A 23,504-nucleotide genomic window follows, 5' to 3' on the forward strand; every position below is an offset into this window, starting at 1 on the left:
CGGGTGCGTTGCTGAGGACGGCGTCCGGAGCTACAAGTCGGGGAATCAACAAATTGCGTGTTTGCGTCGCCCGCTCTCGTACATTCGATCGGCCACCTGCATCTGCCGTCATACGCTAGCGTTTGTCACTCTCTCTCACGGGATCTCTCGGTCGCTCCGCAGCATCAAGCGTTGAGCCGCGCTCCCGCGTCTATTATTTTAACTCGGTCGTCAACCCTACTCAGTCACATATGTAAATCTATCATTTGTAGAAACGCCAAAACAATTAAATAAATTGTATCAATATCTTTAAATCTTATCTGTGCTTGTTTTTATGAAAGGCAAGAACACAAAATAAAGCTACCGAAAACGCTCAGTAACTAAACAATGTCATAGAACAATCGGAACTGGCATAACTTTGTTGTTTTTTTAATTAGAAAGATGGGACTTTCTACGGATTCCATTTTGGACTATATAATCCGATCTGGAAAATTTTAGAAGGATCGGCCGACTATATCCTATAGATGACATATATCTGAACGATCGTAAATGGAACAATCTTAACTGCAAGGGTATATAAACTTCGTCTCCGCCCGAAGTTAGCTTTCCTTTCTTGTTATTTTAGATATAAAGCTTTTTTTACCGTTAATGTTAATTTATTTTTATGAAGCTAATTAGCTTCAATATTTTAAAGTCGCATATTAAATGGACATTGAAAAAAAATAAAATTATAGATTTACTGGTAGCTGATGATCTGTTCATAAAAAGGCAAATAAATTCGGTGTGTAGCGATGAAAAAACTCATGTCCAGAAAGCAGTTAATACATAAGGTCGAGCAAGAATTTTAAGCGACGGCAACACTCGCCACGTGGCCAACTTGGTGACGATCAACGCAGGCATCTTGCCAGTCGCTTAAACACCATATTTTGCCTAGAAACTTTACTGAAACTCATAAATATTGGACCTTAGCGGATTGGGATACTGTTATACATTGCAAGCAGCGTCAAAAACGGCAATAAATTTCAAAAATGTTTATGTTTTCAGGTCAGATGAAACTAAAATTAATCATTTTGAGCTTCTAGCATTGAAATAGAGATCCCACAATCAGGTCGCCACATAATGTGCGTCAAACCGTCAAGTAGGTGCCTCATTTATGGTCCGGGGCTGTATTAATAAAAATGGAGTTGGTCCCTTAGTTTTAATCGATGGAATAATGCGAAAGGAACAATAACTGCAAAGATAATCTTCCAGAAATCATCGGTAATATGGGTTGTATTTCTGAAAAATTAATTTTTCACCAAGACAATGAACCAAAGTATACGTCTCTGTTGGGCAAAAACTGGGTTTTACAACAAAAGTTCCAGTCCATGAAATGGCCACCACAATCTCCGGATGTTAATCCAATTTAAAATTAGAGGAGCTATGTAAAATCGCAGTTGGCGATATATGCAGTCCCTCCAAGTTGAATGATGGAGCTGTGGGAGAGGACAAAGATCGTATGTTACGCTATTCCCCCTGAAATAGTGAACTGTTATACCCACAGTATGCCAAATCGAATTGGAGAAATAAAAAAAGCGAAAGAACTGTAGAAAATGTTACAAAAATATTAAAAAAATTTTTTTTTTAAATATCTACAGTGGAAAAATGTAACATATGACATTCTTTACAGTTATCCTTGGGTGAGGTTGGTTTTGATCGCATTACAGCCTCTTAACCTTACCCAACCTACCAATATGCTTGATTTTAGACCCATTACAAGAAAATCTCCATGAAGAAAATTTGAGAATTTTAATCGTGGACATTGCAAAAGTTTATGCTGTAGTCAACTCGTGTGTAGGTACCAGTTTTTCTTGTGGCTATTATTTCCAAAAAAGTCAAGTAAAAAAAAGCCAAGAATTCAGCTCGCAGGAAAGGCTGCATTTCATCCACGCGTACCAAAAAGACCAAAGAAATGTTCCCAAATATTTCAGTATCCGTTGGATTCCAGTGCCAATCGGCACGTGACGCATAAGAATATTTTTAACGTTTATATACCTATATAGCATTTCTTCGTCACCAAAATTGATACAAAATATTTTTCGCATGGAGCGGGTTCGTCATTGATATTTTACCTGGTCAAAGGTTTCTATACCCTTGCTGAGGGTTATAATTTTGCAGTGAAGGAGACATCTCCGACCCTATAAAGTATATATATTCTTGATCTGGATCACCTCCTGAGTCGATATGAGCATGTCCTTCTGACCGTCTGTCCTTCTGACCGTCTGTCCGTCGGTCCGTCTGTCCGTCTGTCTGTCGGTTTCTACGAAAACTAGTCTCTCAGTTTTAAAGCTATCGAGTTGAAACTTTGCACATATACTTTTTTTCTTTGCAGGTAGTATAAAAGTCGGAACGGTCGAGATGGGTCGACTATATCCAATAGCTGCAGTATAACTGATTGATCGGAAATGCCATAACATTGGTGTTTTTTAAGTTGGAGGGTTGAGACTTTCCACACATGTTATATTTCGTCAAAATATCTTGTCTACAATTTCATAAGAATCGGCCGACTATATCCTATGGCTATCATAGAACGATCGGAATTGGCATAACTTTGATGTTTTTTAAGTTAAAAAGATAAGACTCTGTACAGGTTATATTTTGAGCAAAATAATCTGATTTTTTAAATTTCATAAGGATCGGCCGACTATATCCTATAGCTGTCATATGACTGAACGATCGGAATTGGCATAACATCGTTGTTTTTCAAGTTAGAAGGATGGAACTTTCTATGCATTCTAAATTGGGCAAACTTATACGATCTGCCAAATTTCGTAAGAATCGGCCGTTTATATCCTATAGCTGCCATATAACTGATTGATCGGAAATGCCAAAACTTGGTTGTTTTTCAAGTTAGAAGGATGGGAGTTTCAATGGATTCTTTTATAGGCAAAATAATTCGATATGCCAAATTTTATAAGGATCGGCCGACTATATACGATCCGCTATATATCTAATAATATAAGATGCGTGTCGCCATCTAGCGGACTGCGACTCAACTGTAAGGGTATCCGCCCGAAGTTAGCTTTCCTTTCTTGTTAAAGATGATTTGGGCTGTTTCCAACATTTTTATTAGAAAATTGATTCAATGATGAAATGTTCATACCAACTATTTACGATTTGATATAAATACAATCATACAAGCTGCTACATAACTGCAAGGGTATATTAACTTCATGTGGTAACTATTAACGTGTGGTATTTCGTTGACTGAGGTGTAGATAATCAGCAAATACTCCATCCATCGGAAAACTAAGTGCAAACTGAATTTTTCGTCTCGTTAAATAAACTCACGACGATCAAAAGATCTTTATTTTACAGTTTTGCGTTTTTTTAAAGATACTGGCAGCGTAACATAGTCAATTTAATTTCTATTAAATAAAAAAACATTAAAAAACTAGGAAGGGAAGCTAACTTCGGGCGGAGCCGATGTTTACATACCCTTGCAGTTAAGACTTTTCAGTTATATGGCAGCTATAAGATATAGTTGGCCGATCCTTATGAAATTTAGAGAGATTGCCTAAAATTAAATCCGTAGAAAGTATCATCGTTCTAGTTTCAAAACCAAGAAAGTTAGGCCGATCCGATCATTAAGTTATATGGCAGCTATATGATAAAGTCGACCGATCCCGGCCGTTCTGACTTATATACTGCCTGCAAACAAAAAAAGAATGTGTGCAAATTTTCAACTCGATAGCTCTAAAACTGAGAGACTAGTTTGCGTAGAAACAGACAGACGGCCAGACGAACCGACGGACAGACGGACATGCTTATAGATATAGGTGAGGTGATCCTGATCAAGAATACATATACTTTATAGGGTCGGAGATGTCTCGTTCACTGCGTTGCACACTTTTGACCAAAATTATAATACCCTCTTCAAAGGTATAATTATTCTTCTAAATTTGTATTGAGAAATATCAGGAGGTGCTTCGAAAAAAAATTGATGTGTGATTGGCAGCAGAACTCGCCACATTATCATCCGAAATTAAAAAATCAAAATCTATTTGGGAAACAATAGGATTTCCAAAGTAGCGACGACAAGTTTTTTAAACCCTTGCAGAGGGTTATTGATTGGAATCACCTCCTGAGTCTGTCCATTTCTACAAAAACTAGTCTCCCAGTTTTTAAGGTATCGACTTCAAACTTTGCACACATCCTTCATGCACCCAGTATGTAAGTCGTAACGGCCGGGATCAGTCGACTTTTTGCTATAACTACCATATAACTGATTGATCTTAAATGTTATAACTTTGGTGCAGAGTTAAATGGGTTCCCATTTAAGACAGATCCGCCGATTTCATCCTATAGTTTCCATTTAAGGGGGCATGCGCACTTGTAATTTTCAAAAAATCGAATTTTTTTTTTTTTGCATTTTCTTAAAGTATATACATTTAGAAATGTGTCCACAAAATTTTGAAATGATCCGGTGAAAATACACTGAGCTACACATGTTGAAAGGGAGGGGCCTCCGGTAAGTGTAATGGTGAGTTGAAACTTTTTTTTTTTTTTTTTAAACTTTGCTTTTATTTATTGGATCTTCTCTTAATTTTGAGACTAACAATAAGTTTTCAAATCTTAACATTAACATTTAACTAACAGTAGACTAAGACTGCATTCTGGTTGCACGTTCCTCAAGACGGTCGCTGGGTGGGTAGGTCATTGCGACGAAGTCGTGATTGGTTGCTCAACCTTGTTAGACCTCTCGCCAGGTGGTTAGGGTGCGACAATAGCTTGCTAAAGTACTTTTCCTTCTGTTCTGTTCGGCGTCTGCCAAGATTTTAAATCGGTTTGAGTTAATGGGCGTTTCGTTTGCTGCTAGGCTAGCATTGCCACGGGTTATTTTGCGTTTGGAATTCAGGGGGCTCAGCTTCCTTTTGATTTGGATGTAGCGATCCATGCCAGTCTGCACAGCCGGCTTAATATAGTCATTGTTTTTGTTTTGGTTTTCGGGCAGCGCGGACGTATTACTATTTGCGCTGCTAGCTGATGATGTCGTTAAACGCGCTGTCGATACAGTTGCGGTTGTTGTTGTTGTTACTGTTGACGTTGTCAAAAAAATTGAGGTGCTAGTTACTGCACTCTTTGGCTGCAGAGACATCGATGGTATCGAGGGGGAGCAGGAACGCGCTCTCTCGCTCTCCACGTTTAAGAATTCGGTCAAGTTGGGGGTAATTGACCGCGCTTGATTAGAGCTTGCATGGTTTTCGGTTGCTTTAAAAGAGAAGTACGCGTTGTTTCTTTGTACTGAGAGCCGTCTCTCGTCTTGCTCACGTTGACGTTGTGTGCGAACGTCGTTTAAGCTCATTGCAGTCGAGGTTGATTTAGTTTGAGTTTTAAGAGTTGTGTTTTATATTAATTAATTAATTAATCAATCAATATAAACATTAGTGATTTCATCGCAAAAAGAGTCTTTTCGCGTTATTGTAGATTTCTTAGACCAGTCACTGCACTTTTATGATTTTAATGAATATTTTTTCCCGGAGCACAATAAAAAACACGTCTGCATGCGACGACAGTCGAACATGAATGGTTGAAACTTTAAACACGTTTTTCTCAAAACTACGTTTTTGAAGTCGGTGACCACTCTTACTCGAAAACTAGTGACCCGATTGTCTTGAAATTTAGCATGATCTTTTATTACATAATAATCTGGTACTTAATCGAAGGATTAATTTTTTTATGCAAAACTTTTTTTTTTACAGCTGAAAAACTACCGCTTTATTTTTACGAAAAACGATTTTTTAACTTTGAAAGGTCGCCATTTTGTCAAATATATTTTTTTTTTAATATCCTTCGATTAAGTACTAGATAAACTTTTAATAAATATAAATCCGTTTCATTTTTATACCCTTGCAGAGGGTATTATAATTTTGGTCAAAAGTGTGCAACGCAGTGAAGGAGACCTCTCCGACCCTATAAAGTATATATATTCTTGATCAGGATCACCTCCTGAGTCGATATGAGCATGTCCGTCTGTCCGTCGGTCCGTCTGTCCGTCTGTCTGTTTCTACGCAAACTAGTCTCTCAGTTTTAAAGCTATCGAGTTAAAACTTTACACACACCCTTCTTTCCTTTGCAGGCAGTATATAAGTCGGAACGGCTGATTGATCGGAAATGCCATAACTTTGGTGTTTTTTAAGGTAGAGGGTTGGGAGTGTTATGCTACACATGTTATATTTGACCAAAATATCTTATGTACAAAATTTCGTAAGGATCGGCCGACTATATCCAATAGCTGTCATAGAACAATCGAAATAGGCATAACTTTGGTGTTTTTTAAGTTAGATGGGATTTGGTAGAGATTCTATTTTGGGAAAAAAATCTGATTTGTCGAATTTTATAAGGATCGGCCAACTATATCCTATAGCTGCCATATAACTGATTGATCGGAAATGCTATAACTTCGTTGTTTTTCAAGTTAGAAGGATGGGAGTTTCAATGGATTCCTCTTTTGGCAAAATAATTCAATTTGCCAAGTTTCATAAGGATCGGCCGACTATATACGATCCGCTATATATCTAATAATATAAGATGCGTGGCGCCACCTAGCGGACTGCGACTCAACTGCAAGGGTATATAAACTTCGGCTCCGCCCGAAGTTAGCTTTCCTTTCTTGTTTGATTTCAAACGATCCAGATTTTCACTGTGTTGGTCACCGCAACTCGTCTTTTTCGGAAGGACCTCACTTCGACGGGGCATAACTTTGAAACCCCTAAATATTTTCTACTTTTTTTTCAAATTTAAGTTAAAATAATGTACTTTCACATAAAAAAACGACATTTCAAAGAAATTCAATAGTTAACGAGAAAAAAATTCGGAAAAAATGCCAATTTTTTGGCCCTCCAACTGCGCATGCCCCCTTAACTGATTAAACTGATGGGAAATTCCACAATTTTGATTTTTATACCCTTGCAGAGGGTATTATAATTTTGGTCAAAAGTGTGCAACGCAGTGAAGGAGACATCTCCGACCCTATAAAGTATATATATTCTTGATCTGGATCACCTCCTGAGTCGATATGAGCATGTTCTTCTGACCGTCTGTCCGTCTGTCTGTCGGTTTCTACGAAAACTAGTCTCTCAGTTTTAAAGCTATCGAGCTAAGCTTCCTTTTGATTTGGATGTAGCGATCCATGCCAGTCTGCACAGCCGGCTTAATATAGTCATTGTTTTTGTTTTGGTTTTCGGGCAGCGCGGACGTATTACTATTTGCGCTGCTAGCTGATGATGTCGTTAAACGCGCTGTCGATACAGTTGCGGTTGTTGTTGTTGTTACTGTTGACGTTGTCAAAAAAATTGAGGTGCTAGTTACTGCACTCTTTGGCTGCAGAGACATCGATGGTATCGAGGGGGAGCAGGAACGCGCTCTCTCGCTCTCCACGTTTAAGAATTCGGTCAAGTTGGGGGTAATTGACCGCGCTTGATTAGAGCTTGCATGGTTTTCGGTTGCTTTAAAAGAGAAGTACGCGTTGTTTCTTTGTACTGAGAGCCGTCTCTCGTCTTGCTCACGTTGACGTTGTGTGCGAACGTCGTTTAAGCTCATTGCAGTCGAGGTTGATTTAGTTTGAGTTTTAAGAGTTGTGTTTTATATTAATTAATTAATTAATCAATCAATATAAACATTAGTGATTTCATCGCAAAAAGAGTCTTTTCGCGTTATTGTAGATTTCTTAGACCAGTCACTGCACTTTTATGATTTTAATGAATATTTTTTCCCGGAGCACAATAAAAAACACGTCTGCATGCGACGACAGTCGAACATGAATGGTTGAAACTTTAAACACGTTTTTCTCAAAACTACGTTTTTGAAGTCGGTGACCACTCTTACTCGAAAACTAGTGACCCGATTGTCTTGAAATTTAGCATGATCTTTTATTACATAATAATCTGGTACTTAATCGAAGGATTAATTTTTTTATGCAAAACTTTTTTTTTTACAGCTGAAAAACTACCGCTTTATTTTTACGAAAAACGATTTTTTAACTTTGAAAGGTCGCCATTTTGTCAAATATATTTTTTTTTTAATATCCTTCGATTAAGTACTAGATAAACTTTTAATAAATATAAATCCGTTTCATTTTTATACCCTTGCAGAGGGTATTATAATTTTGGTCAAAAGTGTGCAACGCAGTGAAGGAGACCTCTCCGACCCTATAAAGTATATATATTCTTGATCAGGATCACCTCCTGAGTCGATATGAGCATGTCCGTCTGTCCGTCGGTCCGTCTGTCCGTCTGTCTGTTTCTACGCAAACTAGTCTCTCAGTTTTAAAGCTATCGAGTTAAAACTTTACACACACCCTTCTTTCCTTTGCAGGCAGTATATAAGTCGGAACGGCTGATTGATCGGAAATGCCATAACTTTGGTGTTTTTTAAGGTAGAGGGTTGGGAGTGTTATGCTACACATGTTATATTTGACCAAAATATCTTATGTACAAAATTTCGTAAGGATCGGCCGACTATATCCAATAGCTGTCATAGAACAATCGAAATAGGCATAACTTTGGTGTTTTTTAAGTTAGATGGGATTTGGTAGAGATTCTATTTTGGGAAAAAAATCTGATTTGTCGAATTTTATAAGGATCGGCCAACTATATCCTATAGCTGCCATATAACTGATTGATCGGAAATGCTATAACTTCGTTGTTTTTCAAGTTAGAAGGATGGGAGTTTCAATGGATTCCTCTTTTGGCAAAATAATTCAATTTGCCAAGTTTCATAAGGATCGGCCGACTATATACGATCCGCTATATATCCAATAATATAAGATGCGTGGCGCCACCTAGCGGACTGCGACTCAACTGCAAGGGTATATAAACTTCGGCTCCGCCCGAAGTTAGCTTTCCTTTCTTGTTTGATTTCAAACGATCCAGATTTTCACTGTGTTGGTCACCGCAACTCGTCTTTTTCGGAAGGACCTCACTTCGACGGGGCATAACTTTGAAACCCCTAAATATTTTCTACTTTTTTTTCAAATTTAAGTTAAAATAATGTACTTTCACATAAAAAAACGACATTTCAAAGAAATTCAATAGTTAACGAGAAAAAAATTCGGAAAAAATGCCAATTTTTTGGCCCTCCAACTGCGCATGCCCCCTTAACTGATTAAACTGATGGGAAATTCCACAATTTTGATTTTTATACCCTTGCAGAGGGTATTATAATTTTGGTCAAAAGTGTGCAACGCAGTGAAGGAGACATCTCCGACCCTATAAAGTATATATATTCTTGATCTGGATCACCTCCTGAGTCGATATGAGCATGTTCTTCTGACCGTCTGTCCGTCTGTCTGTCGGTTTCTACGAAAACTAGTCTCTCAGTTTTAAAGCTATCGAGCTAAGCTTCCTTTTGATTTGGATGTAGCGATCCATGCCAGTCTGCACAGCCGGCTTAATATAGTCATTGTTTTTGTTTTGGTTTTCGGGCAGCGCGGACGTATTACTATTTGCGCTGCTAGCTGATGATGTCGTTAAACGCGCTGTCGATACAGTTGCGGTTGTTGTTGTTGTTACTGTTGACGTTGTCAAAAAAATTGAGGTGCTAGTTACTGCACTCTTTGGCTGCAGAGACATCGATGGTATCGAGGGGGAGCAGGAACGCGCTCTCTCGCTCTCCACGTTTAAGAATTCGGTCAAGTTGGGGGTAATTGACCGCGCTTGATTAGAGCTTGCATGGTTTTCGGTTGCTTTAAAAGAGAAGTACGCGTTGTTTCTTTGTACTGAGAGCCGTCTCTCGTCTTGCTCACGTTGACGTTGTGTGCGAACGTCGTTTAAGCTCATTGCAGTCGAGGTTGATTTAGTTTGAGTTTTAAGAGTTGTGTTTTATATTAATTAATTAATTAATCAATCAATATAAACATTAGTGATTTCATCGCAAAAAGAGTCTTTTCGCGTTATTGTAGATTTCTTAGACCAGTCACTGCACTTTTATGATTTTAATGAATATTTTTTCCCGGAGCACAATAAAAAACACGTCTGCATGCGACGACAGTCGAACATGAATGGTTGAAACTTTAAACACGTTTTTCTCAAAACTACGTTTTTGAAGTCGGTGACCACTCTTACTCGAAAACTAGTGACCCGATTGTCTTGAAATTTAGCATGATCTTTTATTACATAATAATCTGGTACTTAATCGAAGGATTAATTTTTTTATGCAAAACTTTTTTTTTTACAGCTGAAAAACTACCGCTTTATTTTTACGAAAAACGATTTTTTAACTTTGAAAGGTCGCCATTTTGTCAAATATATTTTTTTTTTAATATCCTTCGATTAAGTACTAGATAAACTTTTAATAAATATAAATCCGTTTCATTTTTATACCCTTGCAGAGGGTATTATAATTTTGGTCAAAAGTGTGCAACGCAGTGAAGGAGACCTCTCCGACCCTATAAAGTATATATATTCTTGATCAGGATCACCTCCTGAGTCGATATGAGCATGTCCGTCTGTCCGTCGGTCCGTCTGTCCGTCTGTCTGTTTCTACGCAAACTAGTCTCTCAGTTTTAAAGCTATCGAGTTAAAACTTTACACACACCCTTCTTTCCTTTGCAGGCAGTATATAAGTCGGAACGGCTGATTGATCGGAAATGCCATAACTTTGGTGTTTTTTAAGGTAGAGGGTTGGGAGTGTTATGCTACACATGTTATATTTGACCAAAATATCTTATGTACAAAATTTCGTAAGGATCGGCCGACTATATCCAATAGCTGTCATAGAACAATCGAAATAGGCATAACTTTGGTGTTTTTTAAGTTAGATGGGATTTGGTAGAGATTCTATTTTGGGAAAAAAATCTGATTTGTCGAATTTTATAAGGATCGGCCAACTATATCCTATAGCTGCCATATAACTGATTGATCGGAAATGCTATAACTTCGTTGTTTTTCAAGTTAGAAGGATGGGACTTTCTGTGCATTCTAATTTGGGCCAACTTATATGATCTGCTAAATGTCATCAGGATCGGCCGTCTATATCCTATAGCTGTCATATAACTGATTGATCGGAAATGCTATAACTTCGTTGTTTTTCAAGTTAGAAGGATGGGAGTTTCAATGGATTCCTCTTTTGGCAAAATAATTCAATTTGCCAAGTTTCATAAGGATCGGCCGACTATATACGATCCGCTATATATCTAATAATATAAGATGCGTGGCGCCACCTAGCGGACTGCGACTCAACTGCAAGGGTATATAAACTTCGGCTCCGCCCGAAGTTAGCTTTCCTTTCTTGTTTGATTTCAAACGATCCAGATTTTCACTGTGTTGGTCACCGCAACTCGTCTTTTTCGGAAGGACCTCACTTCGACGGGGCATAACTTTGAAACCCCTAAATATTTTCTACTTTTTTTTCAAATTTAAGTTAAAATAATGTACTTTCACATAAAAAAACGACATTTCAAAGAAATTCAATAGTTAACGAGAAAAAAATTCGGAAAAAATGCCAATTTTTTGGCCCTCCAACTGCGCATGCCCCCTTAACTGATTAAACTGATGGGAAATTCCACAATTTTGATTTTTATACCCTTGCAGAGGGTATTATAATTTTGGTCAAAAGTGTGCAACGCAGTGAAGGAGACATCTCCGACCCTATAAAGTATATATATTCTTGATCTGGATCACCTCCTGAGTCGATATGAGCATGTTCTTCTGACCGTCTGTCCGTCTGTCTGTCGGTTTCTACGAAAACTAGTCTCTCAGTTTTAAAGCTATCGAGTTGAAACTTTGCACATATTCTTCTTTTCTTTGCAGGTAGTATAAAAGTCGGAACGGTCGAGATGGGTCGACTATATCCAATAGCTGCAGTATAACTGATTGATCGGAAATGCCATAACATTGGTGTTTTTTAAGTTGGAGGGTTCAGACTTTCCACACATGTTAGCTATGGCATATAGTCAACCGATCCTTATGAAATTTGGTACATAAGATATTTTGGTCAAATATAACATGTGCATAAAGTCCCTCTAACTTAAAAAACACCAAAGTTATGGCATTTCCGATCAATTAGTTATATGGCTGCTATAGGATATAGTCGACCGATCCTGGCCGTTCCGACTTATATACTACCTGCAAGGAAAAAAAGGATGTGTGCAATGTTTCAACTCGATAGCTCCAAAACTGAGAGTCTAGTTTGCGTAGAAACAGACAGACGAACAGACGGACAGACGGACATGCTCATATCGACTCAGGAGGTGATCCTGATCAAGAATATATATACTTTATAGGGTCGGAGATGTCTCCTTCACTGCGTTGCACACTTTTGACCAAAATTATAATACCCTCTGCAAGGGTATAAAAATCGAATAAATATATTTTCCTAATCTATAAATACACATGCAGCCTAAATAAGTTAAGAGTTTTCATTAGGATTAGTCATTTTTCTTTTGTACCTTGTAAAAACATTAGGATTAATAATATTAATTTAATATAGCTATGTCGATTAAGAACTTTAAATGAAAATATAATGAATAAAATGTTACTGTAACGTAGCGGGGGTAAAGGGGCCACAAGAGTGTCACTCTTCTGCCAGTGGCCATGGTAGGGTTGGGGAAAAATAAAGACACACAAACAGCAGTGCTCCTTCAATGATTCTCTCAAAACAATTTCTGTCCTGTTCATTTAAGGGGTTAGGTGGGTTTGGCGGCAAAAAAAAAATCGTTTTTTTTAATTTTTTTATAAAATTCTCCAGAATCTTGAGAATATTCTCCCAAATTTTCAAGTTAATTGGAATAAAAGTTTCGGAGATACAGTCCTGAAAAGGTGGACGGTCGAGGTCAGCTATAGGCAGAGCGCAAACTTTAAACGCGTTTTTCTCAAAACTGTGTTTTTAAAATCGGTTGTCAAGATTTCTCGGAAACTACTCAACCGATCTTGATAAAATTTTGCACAGGCCTTCGAGATACGATTATCTAGAACTTGAACGAAGGATTTTATTTTCGTTGATTACAACTATTTAAAAAAAAAATGTTCGAAAAATTTCACCAAAATTTGAATTTTTTTGCAAAAAGGTGTCCCAAAAATCCACTTTTTGCTTGATTTTGTTTTCCTTCGTTCAGTTTCTAGTTTTAGGTCTGTACTAAAGGAAAATATTTGGATTTTTCATTTTAGATGATTCTGTTAGGAATTGTGCTGTCAACGCGAAAGCACCTTTTTTGCCAGGAGTCATGGCAAATGACGTCTCAATGGCTAACTGTAAAATATTTTTTAGATGCCATCGCCCAGCTGCAGTAATAGCGAGGATGAAGACGACGGTGACGGAGGGTGTCGGGTGCGTTGCTGAGGACGGCGTCCGGAGCTACAAGTCGGGGAATCAACAAATTGTGCCTGCTGCCCCTTCATGATGCTGTTGAAAGCTCATCTTCCAACGGGGGAGTATGTCGGGTCAAGCAGCCGCCGGAAAGAAGTTTGGCCGGCAATAATTTATTGAATTCGTGACGTCACTTTTATATTTCTGTTATATTTATGTTTGCGTCGTCCGCTCTCGTGCATTCGATCGGCCACCTGCATCTGCCGTCATACGCTAGCGTTTGTCACTCTCTCTCGCGGGATCTCTCGGTCGCTCCGCAGCGGTCAAGCGTTAAGCCGCGCTCCCGCGTCTATTATTCTAATTCGGTCGTCAACCCTACTCAGTCACATATGTAAATCTATCATTTGTAGAAACGCCAAAACAATTAAATAAATTGTATCAATATTTTTAAATCGAACTGTGCTTGTTTTTATGAAAGGCAAGAACACAAAATAAAGCTACCGAAAACGCTCAGTAACTAAACAATGTCATAGAACAATCGGAACTGGCATAACTTTGTTGTTTTTTTAATTAGAAAGATGGGACTTTCTACGGATTCTATTTTTGACAATATAATCCGATCTGGAAAATTTTAGAAGGATCGGCTGACTATATCCTATAGACGACATATATCTGAACGATCGTAAATGGAACAATCTTAACTGCAAGGGTATATAAACTTCGTCTCCGCCCGAAGTTAGCTTTCCTTTCTTGTTTTTACTTGACTTTTTTGGAAATAATAGCCACAAGAAAAACTGGTACCTACACACGAGAACGGTCGAGATGGGTCGACTATATCCAATAGCTGCAGTATAACTGATTGATCGGAAATGCCATAACATTGGTGTTTTTTTAGTTGGAGGGTTGAGACTTTCCACACATGATATATTTCGTCAAAATATCTTGCCTACAAAATTTCATAAGAATCGGCCGACTATATCCTATGGCTATCATAGAACGATCGAAATTGGCATAACTTTGGTGTTTTTTAAGTTAGATGGGATTTGGTACAGATTCTATTTGGGGAACAACAATCTGATTTGTCGAATTTCATAAGGATCGGCCGACTAGATCCTATAGCTGCCATATAACTGATTGATCGGAAATGCCAAAACTTGGTTGTTTTTCAAGTTAGAAGGATGAGAGTTTCAATGGATTCTTCTATAGGCAAAATAATTCGATATGCCAAATTTTATAAGGATCGGCCGACTATATACGATCCGCTATATATCTAATAATATAAGATGCGTGTCGCCATCTAGCGGACTGCGACTCAACTGTAAGGGTATCCGCCCGAAGTTAGCTTTCCTTTCTTGTTAAAGATGATTTGAGCTGTTTCCAACATTTTTATTAGAAAATTGATTCAATGATGAAATGTTCATACCAACTATTTACGATTTGATATAAATATAATCATACAAGCTGCTACATAACTGCAAGGGTATATTAACTTCATGTGGTAACTATTAACGTGTGGTATTTCGTTTCGTGTAGATAATCAGCAAATACTCCATCCATCGGAAAACTAAGTGCAAACTGAATTTTTCGTCTCGTTAAATAAACTCACGACGATCAAAAGATCTTTATTTTACAGTTTTGCGTTTTTTTAAAGATACTGGCAGCGTAACATAGTCAATTTAATTTCTATTAAATAAAAAAGCATTAAAAAACTAGAAAGGGAAGCTAACTTCGGGCGGAGCCGAAGTTTACATACCCTTGCAGTTAAGACTTTTCAGTTATATGGCAGCTATAAGATATAGTTGGCCGATCCTTATGAAATTTAGAGAGATTGCCTAAAATTAAATCCGTAGAAAGTATCATCATTCTAGTTTCAAAACCAAGAAAGTTAGGACGATCCGATCATTAAGTTATATGGCAGCTATATGATAAAGTCGACCGATCCCGGCCGTTCTGACTTATATACTGCCTGCAAACAAAAAAAGAATGTGTGCAAATTTTCAACTCGATAGCTCTAAAACTGAGAGACTAGTTTGCGTAGAAACAGACAGACGGCCAGACGAACCGACGGACAGACGGACATGCTTATAGATATAGGTGAGGTGATCCTGATCAAGAATACATATACTTTATAGGGTCGGAGATGTCTCGTTCACTGCGTTGCACACTTTTGACCAAAATTATAATACCCTCTTCAAAGGTATAATTATTCTTCTAAATTTGTATTGAGAAATATCAGGAGGTGCTTCGAAAAAAAATTGATGTGTGATTGGCAGCAGAACTCGCCACATTATCATCCGAAATTAAAAAATCAAAATCTATTTGGGAAACAATAGGATTTCCAAAGTAGCGACGACAAGTTTTTTAAACCCTTGCAGAGGGTTATTGATTGGAATCACCTCCTGAGTCTGTCCATTTCTACAAAAACTAGTCTCCCAGTTTTTAAGGTATCGACTTCAAACTTTGCATACATCCTTCATGCACCCAGTATGTAAGTCGTAACGGCCGGGATCAGTCGACTTTTTGCTATAACTACCATATAACTGATTGATCTTAAATGTTATAACTTTGGTGTAGAGTTAGAAGGATGGGATTTTTTACGGGGTCCCATTTAAGACAGATCCGCCGATTTCATCCTATAGTTTCCTTTTAACTGATTAAACTGATGGGAAATTCCACAACTTTGATTTTTATACCCTTGCAGAGGGTATTATAATTTTGGTCAAAAGTGTGCAACGCAGTGAAGGAGACATCTCCGACCCTATAAAGTATATATATTCTTCACCTCCTGAGTCAATATGAGCATGTCCGTCTGTCCGTCTGTCCGTTTCTACGCAAACTAGTCTCTCAGTTTTAGAGCTATCGAGTTGAAACTTTGCACACATCCTTCTTTTCTTTGCAGGCAGGATATAAGTCGAAACGGCCGGGATCGGTCGACTATATCTTATAGTTGCCATATAACTGATTGATCGGAAATGCCATAACTTTGGTGTGTTTTAAGTTAGAGGGTTGGGTCTTTCCAAACATGTTGTATTTGACCAAAATATCTTATGTACAAAATTTCATAAGAATCGGCCGACTATATCCTATAGCTGTCATAGAACGATCGAAATTGGCATAACTTTGGTGTTTTTTAAGTTAGATGGGATTTGGTACAGATTCTATTTGGGGAACAACAATCTGATTAGTCGAATTTCATAAGGATCGGCCGACTAGATCCTATAGCTGCCATATAACTGATTGATCGGAAATGCTATAACTTCGTTGTTTTTCAAGTTAGATGGGTGGGAGTTTCAATGGATTCCTCTTTTGGCAAAATAATTCGATTTGCCAAATTTCATAAGGTTCGGTGAACTATATACGATCCGCTATATATCTAATAATATAAGATGCGTGGCGCCACCTAGCGGCCTGCTCGGGACTCAACTGCAAGGGTATATAAACTTCGGCTCCGCCCGAAGTTAGCTTTCCTTTCTTGTTTTTTTTTTTTAAATTTGAAAGTGATTTGATCGAAAAAAAGCGTAACCTTGTTATTTTTACAGTCCCAAACATCTTAAAAAAAAGCAAGGTGTCCAAAATGATTATTAGGAAATCGATTTGATGGTGAAATTCTCGTAAGGATCGGTCACCTATATACGATCCGACATCCGAGCTACTTAACTGCAAGGGTATATCAAATACGGCTCCGCCCAGAGTAGATTTCCTTTCTTGTTTTTCGTACATTTTTTTATGTCAGCAAGCTTCCACACAATACTTAACAATATTTAACGTTTATATGTTAAATCATTATTCTTTATAGATCATATTCTTTATAGATAACGCAAAAGAGAACGAAACAAAATATTGTTTGTAGCACTACCATCTTTTTAATAGCGGCCAAATTAAAAAAATTTTAATACCAATTTTAATACTAATCAATGGGTGCCATTTAACCCCAAAATAAGTGCACCGGTCGAATAAACTCAATTCCAAAATCAAGTGAAGCATATGAGCTGGGCGTATAGGCACTTTCAAAGCGCAGCGCAGCGCATGTGAAACTGGGAGAAAGACAAACATAGAAGAGACATAGAAGGAATGAAAGCTGATAACAAGCAAATTATGACAAATTATAATCATTATGTAGCTGCTTGGCCCTACACACTCCTCCCATTGAAGAGTGGGCCTTTAATAAAAATGCTGAAGGGGTAGCTGACATATCATTGCAATGTTTATTCTGTAGGTTGCGTAGCGCTAGGAATCGTTAAGGGAGCAAATTGCCATACGAACTTTTTTCATATCTATGAACAGACATTGCTCCCCCCAAAAGACCAATTTTAGGATCGAATTTTCGAAACAAGCGTATGATGGCCATTCTTAAGCATGGGGCAGTCTAGCCTTCTCCCTAATACTAAACACTGTTGATTTCCGTGATAGCCCATACGTCCACTGGATTCGGCCAGCCAAAAACCGAAGAATAAGTAGGCCCCAATCGGCAAGTCCACTCGCTGCGTTTACAGAATACGAGTTAAGGCGGGAGTCAAACATGCACGAAGATCGGTTATTATACGATCCACATCGGTACGCCTGATTACCTGGTGGATTCGTAGCTAAAGCAAAGTCCACGATTTCAAGCGTCCAGCATATTTTCTTCAATAATCCATAAAAATGCATCCAAAAACATAAAACTCTACGATGGATGGGTGTCATTCTTGTTCCCTGAGAGAAAGTACTCCGAATTTGCTTGATAACTGAATAAGCAGCCATCCTTGGATCTTGGCAGGTGATTCAGAACTCTTGACCATTGGAAGGGTCAGATAACTGGAGGATCGCATTGATCTGATCCCGGAAGATTAAGCGTCGATTACTAAAAAAATTACAAAAAAGATCAAGGGCCACATCATAATTAGCGTCTGCAATCTCCAAAGCTCTCATGGTCTTTAAAGCTTATTTCCGTAGACTAGAAATGAGCCACCTAAGGTTCTCCATTTTGGTTGGGTGGGGATGACTGTCGATGGTGGTATTGAATGGGGCGCAGATATCCGGCCACTCGGCGTAGCCGCCAGTAAAATTTGCCATCGGTGAGAGTGGATTGCGCAATTACCATGAACCTTATGGGCACGCTTCAGTTCTAAGTCGCTCCTAATTTCACTAAAATTAAGCTTTTCTAACTGCTCCTGGAGCGTGGTAAATCTACCACGTAACCACTTTTCACAGATTGTCATAATGGTAGAGTCCTCACAACGCATTGCAGCCCTGTCCTTTTTGTGGATGTTCTCCATCTCCCCGCAGGTAACCTCTGCTCTTTTTCACAGTATCGTGCAGAAACCAAAATACCAGCTCCATATTCCCTCACGTAATTCCGCAAGGCGACAAGGCGATGGAAACAACAGCAACAAGTCACAAAGCCTTTTATATTCCGATATAACGTTGGGGTAGCCAAACTGTAGCGCTACCAGCGCTCAAATTTAAATATTTTTTAAATATTTATTTATATTATAATAATTATTAACGAACAGCACAGAAATAGGATAATGGTGGACTGTTGGCTTTGAAAACGAAATTTTGATAGTACAATAATATGTCGGGAATAATTCGATTTTTTATATTTTTCATTGTGGATTTGTGGACTATAAACCAAACAAGTAAAAAAAGCTAATTTCGGAAGCTTGCAAAGTTGATATACCCTTGCAGTTAAGTAGAAATTTATATTATAAGATAATATACTCGATATATATCAGATATATATTATATTGTCAATAGTTGGAATTTCATTACAAAATCGATTTTTTATCATTTAAATTTAATAAAAAGTCCCAACCTTCTAACTTCAAAAAATTGGTCAGCTATTTGAAAAATTTAAGATCTCATTATTGAACCAATATATTAGGTTGTCAAAAAAGTCTTGCGGTATTTTTATTGAATTTTCAGTTGTTCATAAAATTGGTTACAATAATGCGATTCAAGTCAAATATACGCCGTTTTATATATATACGCCCAACTTCATAATACCCCTCTCATCTCAACATAGAAGAGACATAGAAGGAATGGAAGCTGATAACAAGCAAATTATAACAAATTATAATCATTATGTAGCTGCTTGGCCCTACACACTCCTCCCATTGAAGAGGGGGCCTCGCTTCCCTATTGGCAAAAAACTCGGAGAGCCAATTATCACAGGACTCTCTTGTGGCCATCTTCAGACTACCAAGCGCGTTCGCCATGGTGCGATTTTATCGCAATTTTCGACGACAGGTCTTCCGGAGCGTGGCGCATCTTCGACTACCTCTACACCAGAACGAAAACGTTGAAACCATCGTTGTGCGGTGGAAATGTAAACTGTATCGGGTCCATAAACTGCAGAAATTTTATTGGCAGCTTGATACGCATTTTTGCCTTTATCGTAGTAGAACTGTAAAATATGCCGTATTTTCTCTTTATTTTGCTCTATCATTGCGATGCTATAACTCACGAACGACTTAAAAGAAAAGACAATCAATCAAACACGTTTTAGCGCGTGAAATGAGCTTTCAAATAGGTATAGTATGACCTGATGCGACGAATAAAACAAGAACTACGCGCTTTCAGAGCCAACCAGCGAAAATACCGCAAGACTTTTTTGACAATCTAATATAATAGTAATACTTTTACCCGAAATTGTAATACGCACTGCATTAAATAACCAAAATTTTCATTTGGTAGTTACTAGGATTTGACCCTTGCTTTCGAATTTAGGCGATTGTTAAAAGACGCATCACAAGTTCCTTTATCACGGCCTAAAAAACCGTTGTAAGCTCTATGTCACTTAAACAAAACTGCAATGGTATAATAAATTCGCTGCTTTCGAAGTTAGCTTTTGTTTTTTGTTTTAAATGGTAGCGATACAGATGACAAAGAGCAGATGAACTTTTTATAAAATCAAAGTTATCAATAAGAAATACTTACTTTTCTTTGTTTTTGCTAGTTACATTTCTTTCTATACCACGCATCAGATCATCAAACCACTGAACCATTGCAGGTTGTTTTTCCACTGGTTGCCCGTTTATGATTTTGTTTTTAAGGGAACTGTTTAGAAAGTATAAATAAAAATAAATTTATGTTATGAAGGTAAAAAAGTATGAAAATAATAAAAAAAACAAGAAAGGAAAGCTAACTTCGGGCGGAGCCGAAGTTTATATACCCTTGCAGTTGAGTCGCAGTCCGCTAGGTGGCGCCACGCATCTTATATTATTAGATATATAGCGGATCGTATAAAGTCGGCCGATCCTTATGAAACTTGGCAAATCGAATTATTTTGCAAAAAGAGGAATCCATTGAAACTCCCATCCTTCTAACTTGAAAAACAACGAAGTTATAGCATTTCCGATCAATCAGTTATATGGCAGCTATAGGATATAGTTGGCCGATCCTTATGAAATTCGACAAATCAGATTTTTTTTCCCAAAATAGAATCTCTACCAAATCCCATCTTTCTAACTTAAAAAACACCAAAGTTATGCCAATTTCGATCGTTCTATGACAGCTATAGGATATAGTCGGCCGATCCTTACGAAATTTTGTACATAAGATATGGTCAAATATAACATGTGTAGAAACTCCCAACCCTCTATCTTAAAAAACACCAAAGTTATGGCATTTCCGATCAATCAGTTATATGGCAGATATAGGATATAGTCGACCGATCCCGGCCGTTCCGACTTATATACTGCCTGCAAAGGAAAGAAGGGTGTGTGCAAAGTTTTAACTCGATAGCTTTAAAACTGAGAGACTAGTTTGCGTAGAAACAGACAGACGGACAGACGGACCGACGGACAGACGGACATGCTCATATCGACTCAGGAGGTGATCCTGATCAAGAATATATATACTTTATAGGGTCGGAGAGGTCTCCTTCACTGCGTTGCACACTTTTGACCAAAATTATAATACCCTCTGCAAGGGTATAACAAGAAAGGAAAACTAACTTCGGGCGGAGCCGAAGTTTATATACCCTTGCAGTTAGGTAGCAGCTTATATTATTATAAATATATCGGATCGTATATAGTTGGTCATTCCTTTGAATTTCACTATCAAATGTGGTGGAAGAAGTGGAACGTAAGGTTCTCGGAGGGTCAGCGCTGCCGTGCCCCGAAGGAGCAGGAAAAGCGGAGACGACGTGGAACGTAATAGTCGGTCGAGGAAAAACTGTCCTTGGAGGAGCAGTTTGGCCGGGCGAGCAATAGCAAAGCAAGGGAGGGAATGGGGTGCGGAGTGGGGCAATCCTTGGTAGGGATAGCAACAGCAAAAATCCTGGATAAAAAAGAATCAAGGAGGTTAGGAAAGGAAATCCGCCAACGGGAATGTGGAGTGATGCTGGAAAGAGCGATTAACGGGTATCGAAGCACATTTCCCAGACACAGCAAGTAATCTGTTATCCTTACCGCAACGACCATGCGTTATCCTGCAAAGCACGGCCATCTCGGGAACTCAAGCCCAACATAGAAACCGATCGGAGCCCCCACGGTTCAGTCCGGAGACTCCTAATCCAGACTCGCTAGGGCGTATGCACAGTGATCACCTGGAGTTTTGGAGACCCGACCCTAAGTCTCTGGTCCGCCACAAATCCTGCAGGGCGTATGCATGACGGTGTGAGACGATGAGTGGCGAACGCAACCGTGAAAGTATCCTGAGTAATAGGGAAGATCTTCGGGTCTTTGTCCGGCTGCCAGGCACCGTGAATGCATATCCTGCTAGGCATATGCCTGAAAGGTGAGTCAATTGGCAGATTCGACGACAGCAGCGAGAACCGCAGCAGAGTTGCCGCAGTAGCAGATCAACGACAGCGGAAGCAACTACAGCAGGAGCAGAGGGAGAGCCACGAAAATCCCGCACGTAAGTCCGAACAGAGGAAGCCATTAGCCAAATCAGCTGCCAGGCACAAAGACCGCATATCCCATCGGGTGTATGCCTGGAATGTGCTTATTGGCGACCAACCCGGAACGGGCTACTAGTGAAGGACGGAAGGACAAGCGTTGACGACATATCAAAATTTAAAATCTCTATATTTTTAACTAATTAAGTTTCAAGTTAAGTTCAAGCTTCAAAACTGAGAGACCAGTTTGCATAAACATAAACAGACGGCCGGACAGACCAAAAAACATACGGACATGCTTATATCGACTCAGGAGGTGTTCCTGATCAAAAATATATGTATGTATATACTTTACGGCGGGGCCTCATTTTTACGGGGGCCTTTTTATGGGGGCCTCATAGTCTAGTGGTTAGTGTAATAGCTCGCTAAGCGTGAGGTCGTGGGTTCGAGCCCCACTCATGTCAAGTGCATGGCCCGGCAAGTTTTTCGGCGCTCGCGCATATGATGTAAATAGTGAAAGTTCTCGTTGGATTTTTTCTATTTATAATTATGTGCATGTAACCCGAAAAACCGGCATTCCCAGATGTCGTTAGGTGGCAGCCCCACTTCTGAGATAGGTTGCACTCGGCTAATCACCGGATCAACCGAAAAAATAACTATTACAGAAATAAAAAAAAGATCAGAAAATAATCACCCCCCCAACCCGACGACGACCCTCCGCTTTTCGCAACGGACACGAATTGGACAAGGGAATGTGAGGACCCTAATGGAGCCTTCCAGACTTGCGAAGTTTGAAAAAGAGATGCAAAAAATGCAGATCGCAATTGCTGGCATAAGCGAGATGAGGTGGAAAGGCAGTGGGACGACAGCAACAACACACGGCAATCTAGTAGTGCATAGTTGGAGCAGTGATGGGGGCAGGAATGGAGTAGGAATATATGTGTCAAAGCAATACAAACAGACTCCTATTACCTGGAATCCGGTATCCGATAGAATCATCACTGCTAGATTCCGATGCAACGCTAGGCACATTACCATCGTGCAATGCTACGCCCCGACGGAAGACGCCAGCGATGACATCAAAGACGACTTCTACAATGCCCTAACACTGTCACTCACCAAGAACAAGCGAGGTGATGTTAAAATTCTCATGGGAGATTTCAACGCGAAACTAGGCCCCAACAACAACGGATTGGAACCAATCATGGGCCGGCTCGGTGTGGGAACACGTAGCAACAATGGTGATAGGCTGGCCGACCTATGCCAGGCATTTCAACTAGTCGTTGGTGGCACTGTATTCCCCCATAAAGAAGTGCACAAGTACACGTGGACATCACCGAATGGGCATACACACAACCAAATTGACCATCTGTGCATAAGTAGGAAATGGAGACACTCCCTTAGCGATGTACGGAAC

General features: G+C 38.9%; 1 protein-coding gene across 5 annotated transcripts in view; it reads right to left on the bottom strand.

Annotated features, from left to right (window-relative positions):
• The window catches only part of LOC6495015 (ran-binding protein 16), a 454,675-nt gene that overhangs the window by 132,923 nt on the left and 298,248 nt on the right, over nucleotides 1–23,504 (bottom strand). For all 5 annotated transcript variants that reach the window (XM_032456116.2, XM_044717376.1, XM_032456117.2 and 2 more), the window contains exon 15: nucleotides 20,182–20,301. In XM_032456116.2, coding sequence (XP_032312007.2) covers nucleotides 20,182–20,301 — 120 coding nt within the window. The remainder of the gene's footprint in view (nucleotides 1–20,181; nucleotides 20,302–23,504) is intronic.

The sequence above is a fragment of the Drosophila ananassae genome, chromosome XR (genome assembly GCF_017639315.1).
Source record: "Drosophila ananassae strain 14024-0371.13 chromosome XR, ASM1763931v2, whole genome shotgun sequence".
NCBI classification, from domain to species: domain Eukaryota; kingdom Metazoa; phylum Arthropoda; class Insecta; order Diptera; family Drosophilidae; genus Drosophila; species Drosophila ananassae.